Raw genomic sequence first — 16,480 nt, forward strand, 5'->3', positions numbered from 1 at the left:
TCTTGTTTTTTGTTTTTATTTTAAAAATTTTTAGCTTTTTTATCATTATAAAAAACCTGCACAAACCCGTTTTTAGGGGTTAAAAGTGCCTTTACATTGCGGTCTATGGGGAACTGTGTGTTTCCTGTAAATATATATGTATATGCCTATAAACATATATATTTATGTGTTTTAGTATGTGTATATACACACATGAATGCTTATATACATATATATTTGTATGTGTTAATATGTGTATATACACACATGTATGCTTATATACATATATATATATATATATATATATATATATATGTTAATATGTGTATATTATTATTTATTATTATTATCGGTTATTTGTAGAGCGCCAACAGATTCCGCAGCGCTAAATATATATGTATATACTCATTTTTTATTATAACATTGATAGGTTCATACCACTTAGACAATTGGCACTGAGCTGTTGGTGGTATTCACCCTGGACTGAATAAGTCTTCAGTCCAGGGTTAACAGAGAAAGAATACAAGGTTTTCTCTGGGGGGGGTATTTATATACAGGAGACAGGGCATTCCTGATCTCTATATCTAGGCTAATACAGTTCATGATTGGCTAGCTAACAAATTCAAGGGTTTTTCCAAATATGGTTACAACATAAGTAAATAACATTTCTTTACAAAGTTTAAGTCAGCAAATTCTATTCAGTAGAGGATACTATGTCTGACCATATATCAAGAAGGGCAAAGATCAACCCTAGAGACAGATTAGCTAATGTCTGCTTTCTCAGACAATCCTAGTGTCATTCTATTTGCTAGCTTTCTTAATTTATGTGATGGTATACATACATACATTCATATATACACAGTATGTGGATAGTTGGAGGCGCTGGTCCACAGAAGAGGAGTCAGAATGCCTCAAAGGAGACTGTGAATCTTTTTGCGTAGAACAATTGGCAGTCACGTTGTATACACAAACATGTGTAGAGTGAATAATATATACTCACACAATAGAGATCTGGTGTCCAGCTTCTCAATAAAATTCAAGATATAACTTGGATAAGTTAAAAGTTGTTTATTGCTCAACACGTTTCAACTGCAAAATTCCGTCTTTTTCAAAAGCGTTAAAAATCATAAAAGTATGCTGACAAATATGCAGTTTGTCAGCATACTTTTATGATTTTTAATGCTCTTTAAAAAGACGTAATTTTACCGTTAAAACGCGTTGAGCAATAAACAACTTTTAACTTATCAAAATTATATTTTGGATTTTATTGAGAAGCCAGACACCAGACAAACTGGCCCCCCTGGCTTTCTCTAGTTAACCCCTATGGACCTGACTAAGCACTGCAAGTAAAAATTAGACATACATTGTTTTTCTTCTGTTAAGTGTGATCAGTCCACGGGTCATCATTACTTCTGGGATATTACTCCTCCCCAACAGGAAGTGCAAGAGGATTCACCCAGCAGAGCTGCATATAGCTCCTCCCCTCTACGTCACTCCCAGTCATTCTCTTGCACCCAACGACTAGATAGGATGTGTGAGAGGACTATGGTGATTATACTTAGTTTTATATCTTCAATCAAAAGTTTGTTATTTTAAAATAGCACCGGAGTGTGTTATTACCTCTCTGGCAGAGTTTGAAGAAGAATCTACCAGAGTTTTACTATGATTTTAGCCGGAGTAGTTAAGATCATATTGCTGTTTCTCGGCCATCTGAGGAGAGGTAAACTTCAGATCAGGGGACAGCGGGCAGATGAATCTGCATAGAGGTATGTAGCAGCTTTTATTTTCTGACAATGGAATTGATGAGAAAATCCTGCCATACCGATATAATGTCATGTATGTATACTTTACACTTCAGTATTCTGGGGAATGGTACTTCACTGGAATTACACTGTAAGAAGTACATAAAGCTTTTTAATAACTAAGAAATTATGTTTAACGTTTTTGCTGGAATGTAAAATCGTTTTCATTTGCTGAGGTACTGAGTGAATAAATGTTTGGGCACTATTTTTCCACTTGGCAGTTGCTTGATCTTTTTTCTGACAGTTTCTGTTCTCTCTCACTGCTGTGTGTGAGGGGGAGGGGCCGTTTTTTGGCGCTTTTGCTACGCATCAGAAATTTCAGTCAGCAGCTCATTGTATTTCCTGCATGATCCGGTTCATCTCTACAGAACTCAGGGGTCTTCAAAACTTGTTTTGAGGGAGGTAATTTCTCTCAGCAGAGCTGTGAGATTATAGTTGACTGAGATAAAAAACGTTTATTCTGTAATTTTTTTCTGCTTTCAGAATTAGTTGTCTTTTGCTAATGGGATTAAACCTTTGCTAAAGTTGTGTTGTTTACAAGGATTGAGGCTATAACTGTTTCAATTTATTAATTTTCAACTGTCATAAATCTTCTGTGCTTCTTAAAGGCACAGTACGTTTTTAATAATATTCTAATAGAATTGTATTCCAAGTTGCAAGTTTATTTGCTAGTGTGTTAAACATGTCTGATTCAGAGGAAGATACCTGTGTCATTTGTTGCAATGCCAAAGTGGAGCCCAATAGAAATTTATGTACTAACTGTATTGATGCTACTTTAAATAAAAGTCAATCTGTACAAATTGAACAAATTTCACCAAACAACGAGGGGAGAGTTATGCCGACTAACTCGCCTCACGTGTCAGTACCTGCATCTCCCGCTCGGGAGGTGCGCGATATGGTGGCGCCCAGTACAGCTGGGCGGCCATTACAGATAACTTTACAAGATATGGCCACTGTTATGACTGAAGTTTTGGCTAAATTACCAGAACTAAGAGGCAAGCGTGATCACTCTGGGGTGAGAACAGAGTGCGCTGATAATATTAGGGCCATGTCAGACACTGCGTCACAGGTGGCAGAACATGAGGACGGAGAACTTCATTCTGTGGGTGACGGTTCTGATCCAAACAGACTGGATTCAGATATTTCAAATTTTAAATTTAAGCTGGAAAACCTCAGTGTATTACTAGGGGAGGTGTTAGCGGCTCTGAATGATTGTAACACAGTTGCAATACCAGAGAAAATGTGTAGGTTGGATAAATATTTTGCGGTACCGGCGAGTACTGATGTTTTTCCTATACCTAAGAGACTTACTGAAATTGTTACTAAGTAGTGGGATAGACCCGGTGTGCCGTTCTCACCCCCTCCGATATTTAGAAAAATGTTTCCAATAGACGCCACCACACAGGACTTATGGCAAACGGTCCCTAAGGTGGAGGGAGCAGTTTCTACTTTAGCTAAGCGTACCACTATCCCGGTGGAGGATAGCTGTGCTTTTTCAGATCCAATGGATAAAAAATTAGAGGGTTACCTTAAGAAAATGTTTGTTCAACAAGGTTTTATATTGCAACCCCTTGCATGCATTGCGCCGGTCACGGCTGCAGCGGCATTCTGGATTGAGTCTCTGGAAGAGAACATTAGTTCAGCTACTCTGGACGACATTACGGACAGGCTTAGAGTCCTTAAACTAGCTAATTCATTCATTTCGGAGGCCGTAGTACATTTAACTAAACTTACGGCTAAGAATTCAGGATTCGCCATTCAGGCACGCAGGGCGCTGTGGCTAAAATCCTGGTCAGCTGATGTTACTTCTAAGTCTAAATTGCTTAATATAGCTTTTAAAGGGCAGTCCTTATTTGGGCCTGGTTTGAAAGAAATTATCGCTGACATTACAGGAGGTAAAGGCCACGCCCTGCCTCAAGACAGGGCCAAACCTAAGGCCAAACAGTCTAATTTTCGTTCCTTTCGGAATTTCAAAGCAGGAGCAGCATCAACTTCCTCTGCCCCAAAGCAAGAAGGATCTGTTGCTCGCTACAGACAAAACTGGAGACCTAACCAGTCTTGGAACAAGGGCAAGCAGGCCAGGAAACCTGCTGCTGCCCCTAAAACAGCATGAATTGAGGGCCCCCGATCCGGGATCGGATCTAGTGGGGGGCAGACTTTCTCTCTTCGCCCAGGCTTGGGCAAGAGATGTCCAGGATCCCTGGGCGCTAGAGATAATATCTCAGGGATACCTTCTGGACTTCAAATACTCTCCTCCAAGAGAGAGATTTCATCTGTCAAGGTTGTCAACAATCCAGACAAAGAAAGAGGCGTTTCTACGCTGCGTACAAGAGCTCTTGTTAATGGGAGTAATCCATCCAGTTCCACGGTCGGAACAGGGACAAGGGTTTTACTCAAATCTGTTTGTGGTTCCCAAAAAAGAGGGAACTTTCAGACCAATCCTGGACTTAAAGATCCTAAACAAATTCCTAAGAGTTCCATCGTTCAAGATGGAGACTATTCGGACAATTTTACCTATGATCCAAGAGGGTCAGTACATGACCACTGTAGATTTAAAAGATGCTTACCTTCACATACCGATTCACAAAGATCATTACCGGTACCTAAGGTTTGCCTTCCTAGACAGGCATTGCCAGTTTGTGGCTCTTCCATTCGGATTGGCTACAGCTCCAAGAATCTTCACAAAGGTTCTGGGTGCTCTTCTGGCGGTACTAAGACCGCGGGGAATCTCGGTAGCTCCATACCTAGACGACATTCTGATACAAGCTTCAAGCTTTCAAACTGCCAAGTTTCATACAGAGTTAGTACTGGCATTTCTAAGGTCACATGGATGGAAGGTGAACGAAAAGAAAAGTTCACTCGTTCCACTCACAAGAGTTCCCTTCCTGGGGACTCTTATAGATTCTGTAGAAATGAAGATTTACCTGACAGAGGACAGGCTAACAAGACTTCAAAGTGCTTGCCGCACCCTTCATTCCATTCAACACCCGTCAGTGGCTCAATGCATGGAGGTAATCGGCTTAATGGTAGCGGCAATGGACATAGTACCCTTTGCACGCTTACACCTCAGACCACTGCAACTGTGCATGCTAGTCAGTGGAATGGGGATTACTCAGACTTGTCCCCTTCTCTGAATCTGGATCAAGAGACCAGAAATTCTCTTCTATGGTGGCTTTCTCGGCCACATCTGTCCAGGGGGATGCCATTCAGCAGAACAGACTGGACAATTGTAACAACAGACGCCAGCCTTCTAGGTTGGGGTGCCGTCTGGAATTCTCTGAAGGCTCAGGGACAATGGAGTCAGGAGGAGAGTCTCCTGCCAATAAACATTCTGGAATTGAGAGCAGTTCTCAATGCACTCCTGGCTTGGCCCCAGTTGACAACTCGGGGGTTCATCAGGTTTCAGTCGGACAACATCACGACTGTAGCTTACATCAACCATCAGGGAGGGACAAGAAGCTCCCTAGCTATGATGGAAGTATCAAAGATAATTCGCTGGGCAGAGTCTCACTCTTGCCACCTGTCAGCAATCCACATCCCGGGAGTGGAGAACTGGGAGGCGGATTTCTTAAGTCGTCAGACTTTTCATCCGGGGGAGTGGGAACTTCATCCGGAGGTCTTTGCCCAAATACTTCGACGTTGGGGCAAACCAGAGATAGATCTCATGGCGTCTCGACAGAACGCCAAGCTTCCTCGTTACGGGTCCAGATCCAGGGATCCAGGAGCAGTCCTGATAGATGCCCTGACAGCACCTTGGGATTTCAGGATGGCTTATGTGTTTCCACCCTTCCCGATGCTTCCTCGATTGATTGCCAGAATCAAGCAGGAGAGAGCATCAGTGATTCTAATAGCACCTGCATGGCCACGCAGGACTTGGTATGCAGACCTAGTGGACATGTCATCCTGTCCACCTTGGTCTCTACCTCTGAAACAGGACCTTCTGATACAGGGTCCTTTCAAACATCAAAATCTAACTTCTCTGAAGCTGACTGCTTGGAAATTGAACGCTTGATTTTATCAAGACGTGGGTTTTCTGAGTCAGTTATTGATACCTTAATACAGGCTAGGAAGCCTGTTACCAGAAGGATTTACCATAAGATATGGCGTAAATACCTATATTGGTGTGAATCCAAAGGTTACTCTTGGAGTAAGGTTAGGATTCCTAGGATATTGTCTTTTCTACAAGAAGGTTTAGAAAAGGGTTTATCTGCTAGTTCATTAAAGGGACAGATCTCTGCTCTGTCCATTCTGTTACACAAACGTCTGTCAGAAGTTCCTGACGTCCAGGCTTTTTGTCAGGCTTTGGCCAGGATTAAGCCTGTGTTTAAAACTGTTGCTCCACCATGGAGTTTAAACCTTGTTCTTAATGTTTTACAGGGCGTTCCGTTTGAACCCCTTCATTCCATTGATATAAAGTTGTTATCTTGGAAAGTTCTATTTTTAATGGCTATTTCCTCGGCTCGAAGAGTCTCTGAATTATCAGCCTTACATTGTGATTCTCCTTATTTGATTTTTCATTCGGATAAGGTAGTTCTGCGTACTAAACCTGGGTTCTTACCTAAGGTAGTCACTAACAGGAATATCAATCAAGAGATTGTTGTTCCTTCTTTGTGCCCAAATCCTTCTTCGAAGAAGGAACGTCTACTGCACAACCTGGACGTAGTCCGTGCTCTAAAATTTTACTTACAGGCAACTAAGGAATTTCGACAAACGTCTTCTCTGTTTGTCGTTTACTCTGGTCAGAGGAGAGGTCAAAAGGCTTCTGCTACCTCTCTTTCTTTTTGGCTTCGTAGCATAATTCGTTTAGCTTATGAGACTGCTGGACAGCAGCCTCCTGAAAGAATTACAGCTCATTCTACTAGAGCTGTGGCTTCCACTTGGGCCTTCAAGAATGAGGCCTCTGTTGAGCAGATTTGCAAGGCTGCAACTTGGTCTTCGCTTCATACTTTTTCCAAATTTTACAAATTTGACACTTTTGCTTCCTCGGAGGCTATTTTTGGGAGAAAGGTTCTTCAGGCAGTGGTTCCTTCTGTATAAAGAGCCTGCCTATCCCTCCCGTCATCCGTGTACTTTTGCTTTGGTATTGGTATCCCAGAAGTAATGATGACCCGTGGACTGATCACACTTAACAGAAGAAAACATAATTTATGCTTACCTGATAAATTCCTTTCTTCTGTAGTGTGATCAGTCCACGGCCCGCCCTGTTTTTAAGGCAGGTAAATATTTTTTAAGTTATACTCCAGTCACCACTACACCCTTGGCTTCTTCTTTCTCGTTGGTCCTTGGTCGAATGACTGGGAGTGACGTAGAGGGGAGGAGCTATATGCAGCTCTGCTGGGTGAATCCTCTTGCACTTCCTGTTGGGGAGGAGTAATATCCCAGAAGTAATGATGACCCGTGGACTGATCACACTACAGAAGAAAGGAATTTATCAGGTAAGCATAAATTATGTTTTTTACAACAGACCCAATCAGCATTCATACGTCAAAATGAAAATAGGAAGAACAACCGAAATATACTTGCAATAATTATGTTTCTTCATATTCCAAGTGATATTATATAAACGCTAACTAACACCTTTTTTAAGTATGTCTTAAAGGTACGGTAAAATCAAAAAGGATATGAAACACACATTTTTTCTTTAATGATTCAGATAGAACATGCAATTTTAAGCAACTTTCTTATTTACTCCTATTATCAATTTTTCTTTGTTCTCTTGGTATCTTTATTTGAAAAGGCTGGAATGTAAGCTAAAGAGCCACCCCATTTATGGTTCAGCACCCTGGGAAGCGCTTGTTGATTGGTGGCTACAGCTTTTATTTCTTTTTTTTAAAACTTCATTTGTGCAGTGTCCATTACTTCATGTCACAGCACCACAAGGAGGCTGTGGTCTCTACAGAAATCTTTTCTAGCATGATATCATAAAACTTCCAGGCCCCAATATTCAGAGTATCAACCGACAAGAAACTGCTTTACTGGCCTTGCAGTCCGTCAGTCTGTCTATATATTCAAGTAAAAGGGGCAGACCCGCAAAGTAACGGCAAGTGGCGATGTGTCTTTCATCTATCTATCTATCTATTGGGTACTTGTAAAGCGCAAACTAATCACCCGTGAGGGTCTCAAGGCGCTATGGGGGGGAGGGGGGCTAAGGGAAGACGATTCAGTCGAAGAGCCAGGTTTTGAGGTCCTTCCTGAAGTTTGTAAGGGAGGTGGATTGTCTGAGGTGCAGCGGGAGGGAGTTCCATGACCTTGCTGCCATATAGGAGAAGGATTTTCCTCCAGCTGTTTTTTTCTTGATGCGGGGGATGACTGCGAGTGCTTGGTCGGCAGAGCGGAGTTGTCTGGAGGGGGTGTAGAAATTGACACGGTGGTTGATGTATTCAGGACTGATGTTGTGGAGGGCCTTGAATGCATGGGTTAGGAGCTTGAAGGTGATTCTCTTGTTGACGGGGAGCCAGTGTAGGTTCCTTAGGTGTTCGGTGATGTGGTTTTGGCGAGGGATGTCGAGGATGAGTCTGGCCGAGGTGTTCTGGATGCGTTGGAGTTGTTTCTGGAGCTTGATGGTGGACCCGGCGTAGAGTGCATTGCCGTAGTCCAGTCAACTACTGACGAGGGTGTGGGTGACAGATTTTCTAGTTTCAGTGGGGATTCACTTGAAGATTTTTCGCAGTAGGTGGAGTATGTGAAAACAAGTCGAAGAGACGGCGTTGACTTGGCGGTCCATGGAAAGTGATGAGTCGAGGATGACGCCTAGATTTCGTGCGTGGTGTGTTGGAGTTGGAGAGTGTCCGAGGGCTGTGGGCCACCAGGAGTCATGCAGATTTTGTGGGTCCGAGGAGGAGGATTTCGGTCTTGTCAGTGTTGAGTTTGAGACGGTTGTTTCTCATCCAGGTGGCGATTGCTGTAAGTCCTTTGTGGACATTTTTCTCGGCGGTGGCGGGGTCTCGGGTGAGTGAGATGATTAACTGGGTATCATCGGCGTAGGAGACGATGTTGAGGTTGTGTTGTCGGACGATGGCGGCGAGGGGGGCCATGTAGATGTTGAAGAGGGTGGGGCTAAGAGAAGAGCCTTGGGGTATGCCGCAGCTGATTGCTGTGGGATTGGAGGAGAAGGGTGGGAGTCTGACTTTCTGGGTTCTGCCGCTGAGGAAGGAGGTGATCCATTCCAGGGCCTTATTGCGGATGCCAGCATCGTGTAGGCACGTCAGGAGGGTGCTGTGGGATACAGTGTCGAATGCGGCTGAGAGGTCTAGAAGAATGAGCGCAGCAGTCTCTCCTTGGTCGAGCAGGGTGCGGATGTCGTCTGTGGCAGCGAGGAGGGCGGTCTTGGTGCTGTGATTGCTCCTGAAACCGGATTGGGAGGGGTCCAAGATGTGGTTGGTCTCGATGTGGTCAACAGGTTGTGCGTTGTTGGCCTTCTCGATTACTTTGGCTGGAAAGGGAAGAAGAGAGATGGGGCGGTAGTTTTTAGGATCTATGGGGTCAGCTGTGGGTTTCTTCAGCAGGGGTTTCAGCTCTGCATGCTTCCAGTCTTCTGGGAAGGTGCCAGTTTCGATGGAGCAGTTTATGGTGAGGCAGAGTTTGTGGGCGATGTTGAATATGTGGTGCGGGCATGGGTCTGAGGGTTCTCCGGAGTGGATAGATTTCATGATTCTGAGTCTGTCCTCCGTGGTGAGGGGGCTCCAGGTAGTGCGTAGAAGGTGGCGGGTGGTGGGTTTGGGTGAGGTGGTGGTGGGTGGGTCGGCGGTGAGTGGTGAGTTCTGGAGCTCAAGACTGTCGTAGATGTTGATGATCTTGCGGTGGAAGTAAGTAGCGATGTTGTCGCAGAGGTCCTGGGAGGGTGGGATGTCATTAGTATCACAGTTGGGTTTGGAGAATTCCTTGATGACTGTGAACAGCTCTTTGCTGTTGTGGGTTTTGGCGTGGATTCTGTCTAGGATAGCGGTTTTCTTTGTGGTTTTGATGAGGTGGTGGTGGATGGTGACGGCTTCTTTGTAGGCGGATTTGGGAAGCGTTAATTCAATAAAACATTGCCAACATCACCACTTGTCGGCACTTTCTGCAGGCGGGGGGCCATATTTGAAGAGTTCTATACACAGCGCAGATAGTGCACTTACTGAAACCTAACAAGGTTTCTGTGTATTTACACTTCAAATAATGCCTGTGTGATCTTACTGTAACTACACCTACACTACCTGCCTCACACTGTAAAACATGGCTGACTCCCTACTAGTAACCCGTACTTCAGAGATTGGAATATATTGCACTGCTGATGATGTTTCCCAATCAAAATACAGGTTACTCCCCCTGGAACGCCAGTCTAACTCCCACAGAAGGCCTACATCTACATCATATTTACCTGCATTCCTCCTGGAACGCACAGCTAACTCCCTAATACCGCCTACAGCTACGTCATATTTACCTACACTCCCCCTGGAACTCCCAGCTAACTCCCTAATACTGCCTACACCTATGTCATGTCTTAGCTATACTCCCCTGGAATGTCCAGCTAACTCCCTAATACCACCTACGCCTATGCCATGTCTTCCCTATACTGTCCCTAGAACACCCAGCTAACTCTCTAATACCGCCTACACCTTCGTCATGTCTTAGCTATACTCCCCTGGAACGTACAGCTAACTCCCTAATACCACCTACACCTATGTCATGTCTTCCTTATACTCCCCTGGAACATCCAGCTAAATCCCTAATATCACCTACACCTATGTCATGTCTTAGCTATACTCCCCTGGAACATCCAGCTAACTCCCTAATACCACCTACACCTACGTCATGTCTTCCTTATACTCCCCTGGAACGTACAGCTAACTCCCTAATATCACCTGCACCTACGTAATGTCTTAGCTATACTTCCCTGGAACATCCAGCTAACTCCATAATACTACCTACACCTACGTCATGTCTTCCTTATACTCCCCTGGAACATCCAGCTAAATCCCTAATACCGCCTACACCGATGTCATATCTTGGCTATATTCTCCCTGGAACGCCCAGCTAACTCCCTAATACCGCCTACACCTACGTCATGTCTTAGCTACACTCCCCTGCAACACCTAAGTACCTCCCTAATACCGCCTACACCTACGTCAGGTCTTCCCTATACTCCCCTGGAACGTCTAGCTAAATCCCTAATACCGCCTACACCTACGTCATGTCTTAGCTACACTCCCCTGCAACACCTAAGTAACTCCCTAATACCGCCTACACCTACGTCAGGTCTTCCCTATACTCCCCTGGAACGTCTAGCTAAATCCCTAATACCGCCTACACCTACGTCATGTCTTCCCTATACTCCCCTGGAATGTCTAGCTAAATCCCTAATACCGCCTACACCTACGTCATGTCTTAGCTATACTCCCCTGGAACGTCTAGCTAAATCCCTAATACCGCCTACACCTACGTCATGTCTTCCCTATACTCCCCTGGAATGTCTAGCTAAATCCCTAATACCGCCTACACCTACATCATGTGTGCAATCTACCTGACTAATAAAGTATAAAAAAAAACTCCCTATTATAACTATAGGAACTATGTCGCTACATTTATATCCAATGTTAAAATGATGCCTTGCCATGTATAATGCATCTTATTTTAAGTATTGTATCTAATTTAAAATGTAGTTATTTTTGATTGTTCATTTTATTATTCTAAACATAAATATATCATTTAAATTGTATGTTTATTTTTAAAATAATAAAATGAAAAATAAAAAAGAACTTCATTTTAAATTAGATACAATACTTAAAACTTATTTAGAGCTATGTTCACTTTAGGGCAATGCTCTTCCAAATGTGCTTTTCAGGGCAAACTTTTTTTGGGATAGGTTTATTTTATAGTTTAGTTTTTTTTTGATAAGGCTTTTTTTTTGGGGGGGTACATTTATTGTAGAATGGCGTTGTAGTTTTTAGGTGACAAAGAGCTATATCACTTTAGGGCAATGCCCTACAAAAAGCTCTTCTAAGGGCTGTTGCTATAGCATCTTTTAGTGTTGGTTTAGGGTTTATTATTTTGGTGTGGATTTTTGTTTGGTGTTCTTTTTTTTTAAGGGGGCCTTAGTTTTAGTATAGACATAACTGTGGGGGTTTTTTTTTTTTGTTGGTGCCGATGCTGCTTGGAATATTTCTCTAGCATCACCATTGTCTTTAAACAATAATGTCGGCACTTTTGAATATTTTTCCAGCATTCTTAACATCATGTCAGATCCCTTTTTAAATATATTGCCGCCTTGTAGCACTTTCAATCATTGGGGCCCCAGAGTTGGTTTAGTATTAAGTGAATAGACTGGATAAACAGGGAGTCAGATTTGCTCATGCTCAGAATTGGCAGAATGCAACTTAAAGGATTCAGGTAGGACCTGCAATTTTAGACAACTTTCCAATTTACGTTTATCATCAAAGTCGCTTTGTTCATTTGTTGTTCTTTTTTGAAAGCTAAACCTAAGTAGGATCAAACTGATTTCTAATCAATTGAAAACCGCCTCTTATCTCAGTGCATTTTGACAGTTTTTCACAGTTAGAAGTGCTAGTTCATGTGTGTCATATAGATAACATTGTGCTCACTCTTGTGGAGTTATTTATGAGTCAGCACTGATTGGCTAAAATGCAAGTCTGTCAAAAGAACTGAGATAAGGGGGCAGTCTGCAGAGGCTTAGATACAAGGGAATGACAGAGGTAAAAAGTATGTTAATATAATTGTGTTGGTTGTGCAAAACTGGGCAATGGGTAATAAAGGGATTATCTATATTTTTAAACAATAAAAAATTTAAAGTAGGCTGTCCCTTTAAATTTAAAAAATATCTCCACTTTTATACTTGGGGCAGGGGCTACAGTGAGACATTCTAAGTGATAATTTTGCAAGAAAACAAGTAAGTTGTTTACTGTTTTTTAACACAAATTGTTTCTTTTTATATTTGTTTAATTTAATATCTAAAACATAGTGAAAGATGAATGACTTGGAGGCATGGAAGTTTTTTTTTTCTTTGGGGGGGGCAAAAAAAAATGAAATGCCCCAAACAAATTAAACAGTGATAACAGGTGAGAGCTGCTTACTATTAACATGTGACGCACATTATTTTAAAAATGGTGGCTCATTTGCACTAAAAAAGTGACTGAAGCTGTTGATTATGCTTAGATCTAAAGATCAAAATTCCAATCACCCCCCCCTCCCCCCCAGACACCCATAGTGGCAGAATATTTGTACAACTTTATACTGTACTTGTTTGTGATTCACACAAAAAGTAAAAAATTGTTTTCCGTCTCAGTCCTAGGGATTTTAATACTAATACAGCTACCAATTAGATTTTTATATAGCTCTACCAGAGCATTCAGTACTTTTTATGTTTAATATCCAAACTCATACTGTCCTGATGATGTTTTATTTTGTCTCCAGGTCACAGACCAGGGTGTTATAGCACTTGTGGGAGGAAGATGTTCACAAGCTTTAAAGGTACTGTGAAAATTGTTTTGTCGTTTGTTTTCTTTCATGTAATTGGCAAGAGTCCATGAGCTAGTGACGTATGGGATATACAATCCTACCAGGAGGGGCAAAGTTTCCCAAACCTCAAAATGCCTATAAATACACCCCTCACAACACCCACAATTCAGTTTTACAAACTTTGCCTCCTATGGAGGTGATGAAGTAAGTTTGTGCTAGATTCTACGTTGATATGCGCTTCTCAGCATTGTTGAAGCCCGATTCGTCTCAGAGTACAGCGAATGTCAGAGGGACGTGAAGGGAGTATCACTTATTGAATACAATGATTTCCCTAACGGGGGTCTATTTCATAGGTTCTCTGTTATCGGTCGTAGAGATTCATCTCCTACCTCCCTTTTCAGATCGACGATATACTCTCAATTTACCATTACCTCTACTAATAACTGTTTTAGTACTGGTTTGGCTATCTGCTATATGTGGATGGGTGTCCTTTGGTAAGTATGTTTTTTATTATTTAAGACACTCTCAGTTATGGTTTGGCACTTTATGCATTTATATAAAGTTCTAAATATACAGTATGTATTGTACTTATATTTGCCATGAGTCAGGTTCATGTATTTCCTTCTGCAGACTGTCAGTTTCATATTTGGGGAAAATAAACATTTTTAAGACATTTTTTTCTTACCTGGGGTTTAGTCTTTTTTTCAATTGACTATTTTCTTGCAAATTGCGGGCGGTATTACGCCCGCGGGTGCGCCAAATGCTAGACTTTATTGCGTCATTCTTGGCGCGAGAATTTTTTGGCGCAAAAAAATATGTCTATGACGCAACTTCGTCATTTCCGGCGTCATAGTTGACGCCGAAGCCTTACACACGGTTGCGTCATTAGTGACGCGAGTGTGTCATTTCCGGTTATTATTGGCGCCAAAAAAGTTTTCACTTACGTTGTGTGTCATACTTGGCGCTAAACTTTTTCATTATTTTAATACCCCATTGATGTTTGCCTCTTGCCTTTTTCTCTATCAGAGGGCTATGCTATTTTCATTTTTTCCCATTCCTGAAACTGTCATATAAGGAAATTGATAATTTTGCTTTATATGTTGGGTTTTTTTTTACATTTTGCAAGATATCTCAATCTGATCCTGCCTCAGAAGTATCTGCTGGAACTTTGCTGCCTGACATTGGTTCTACCAAAACTAAGTGCATTTGTTATAAGATTGTGGAAATTATTTCTCTGAATGTCATTTGTAATTGTTGTCATGATAAACCTTTACATGCAGATAGTGTGTCCATCAGTAATAGTACATTGCCAGTTGCAGTTCCTTCAACTTCTAATGTACATGATATACCTATGAATTTTAAATAATTTGTTTCTGATTCTATTCAGAAGGCTTTGTCTGCATTTCCACCTTCTAATAAACGTAAAAGGTCTTTTAAAACTTCTCATTCAGTTGATGAAATTTCAAATGACCAACAACATAATAATTTATCCTCCTCTGATGAGGATCTATCTGATACAGAAGATCCTTCCTCAAACATTGACACTGACAAATCTACTTATTTATTTAAAATAGAGTATATGCGTTCTTTATTAAAAGAAGTGTTAATTACTTTGGATATTGAGGTAACCAGTCCTCTTGATGTTAAGTCTAATAAACATTTAAATGCTGTTTTTAAACCTCCTGTGGTTTTTCCAGGGGTTTTTCCTATTCCTGAGGCTATTTCTGATATGATTTCTAAGGAATGGAATAAGCCAGGTACTTCTTTTATTCCTTCTTCAAGGTTTAAAAAATTGTATCCTTTACCAGCAAATTCTATAGAGTTTTGGTAAAAAATCCCCAAAGTTGATGGGGCTATTTCTACTCTTGCTAAACGTACCACTATTTCTATGGAAGATAGTACTTCCTTTAAGGATCCTTTAGATAGGAAGCTTGAATCTTATCTAAGGAAAGCTTATTTATATTCAGGTCATCTTCTCAGACCTGCAATTTCTTTGGCTGATGTTGCGGCTGCATCAACTTTCTCGTTGGAGAATTTAGCGCAACAAGAATTGGATTCTGACATATCTAGCATTATTCGCTTACTGCAATATACTAATCATTTTATTTGTGATGCCATTTTTTATATTATCAAAATTTATGCTAGATCCATGTCTTTAGCTATTTTAGCTAGAAGAGCTTTGTGGCTTAAATCTTGGAATGCTGATATGACATTTAAATCTAGATTACTATCTCTTTCTTTCCAAGGTAATAATTTATTTGGTTCTCAGTTGGATTCTATTATTTCAACTGTTACTGGGGGAAAGGGAGTTTTTCTGCCTCAGGATAAAAAACCTAAGGGTAAATCTAGGGCTTCTAACCGTTTTCGTTCCTTTCGTCAAAATAAGGAACAAAAACCCAATCCTTCCCCCAAGGAATCTGTTTCCAATTGGAAACCTTCCTCAAATTGGAATAAATCCAAGCCATTTAAGAAACCAAAGTCAGCCCCTAAGTCTGCATGAAGGTGCGGCCCTCATTCCAGCTCAGCTGGTAGGGGGCAGATTAAGGTTTTTCAAGGATATTTGGATAAATTCTGTCCAAAATCAATGGATTCAGAGCATTGTCTCTCAAGGGTATCGAATAGGATTCAGAGTAAGACCTCCTGTGAGAAGATTTTTTCTCTCACGTATCCAAGCAAATCCATTAAAAGCTCAGGCTTTCCTGAAGTGTGTTTCAGACCTGGAGTCTTCAGGGGTAATCATGCCAGTTCCTTTTCAGGAACAAGGTTTGGGGTTTTATTCAAATCTATTCATTGTCCCAAAGAAGGAAAATGTATTCAGACCAGTTCTGGATCTGAAAATTTTGAATCGTTATGTAAGAGTACCAACTTTCAAGATGGTGACTATAAGGACTATTCTGCCTTTTGTTCAGCGAGGACATTATATGTCCACAATAGACTTGCAGGATGCATACCTTCATATTCCGATTCATCCAGAACATTATCAGTTCCTGAGATTCTCTTTTCTAGACAAGCATTACCAATTTGTTGCTCTTCCATTTGGCCTAGCAACAGCTCCAAGAATCTTTTCAAAGGTTCTAGGTGCCCTACTCTCTGTAATCAGAGAACAGGCTATTACTGTGTTTCCTTATTTGGACGATATCTTGGTACTAGCTCAGTCTTTACGTTCTGCAGAATCTCACACGAATCAACTAATGTTGTTTCTTCGGAAACATGGTTGGAGGATCAATTTACCAAAAAGGTTCTTG

General features: G+C 41.5%; 1 protein-coding gene across 1 annotated transcript in view; it reads left to right on the top strand.

Moving 5' to 3' along the window:
• Positions 1-16,480, top strand: part of AMN1 (antagonist of mitotic exit network 1 homolog) — a 417,395-nt gene that overhangs the window by 338,607 nt on the left and 62,308 nt on the right. Inside the window, exon 5 of the mRNA XM_053719024.1 lies at positions 13,191-13,247. Within this exon, the coding sequence (XP_053574999.1) occupies positions 13,191-13,247 (57 nt within the window). The remainder of the gene's footprint in view (positions 1-13,190; positions 13,248-16,480) is intronic.

This window comes from Bombina bombina, chromosome 6, assembly GCF_027579735.1.
Source record: "Bombina bombina isolate aBomBom1 chromosome 6, aBomBom1.pri, whole genome shotgun sequence".
Classification (NCBI taxonomy): domain Eukaryota; kingdom Metazoa; phylum Chordata; class Amphibia; order Anura; family Bombinatoridae; genus Bombina; species Bombina bombina.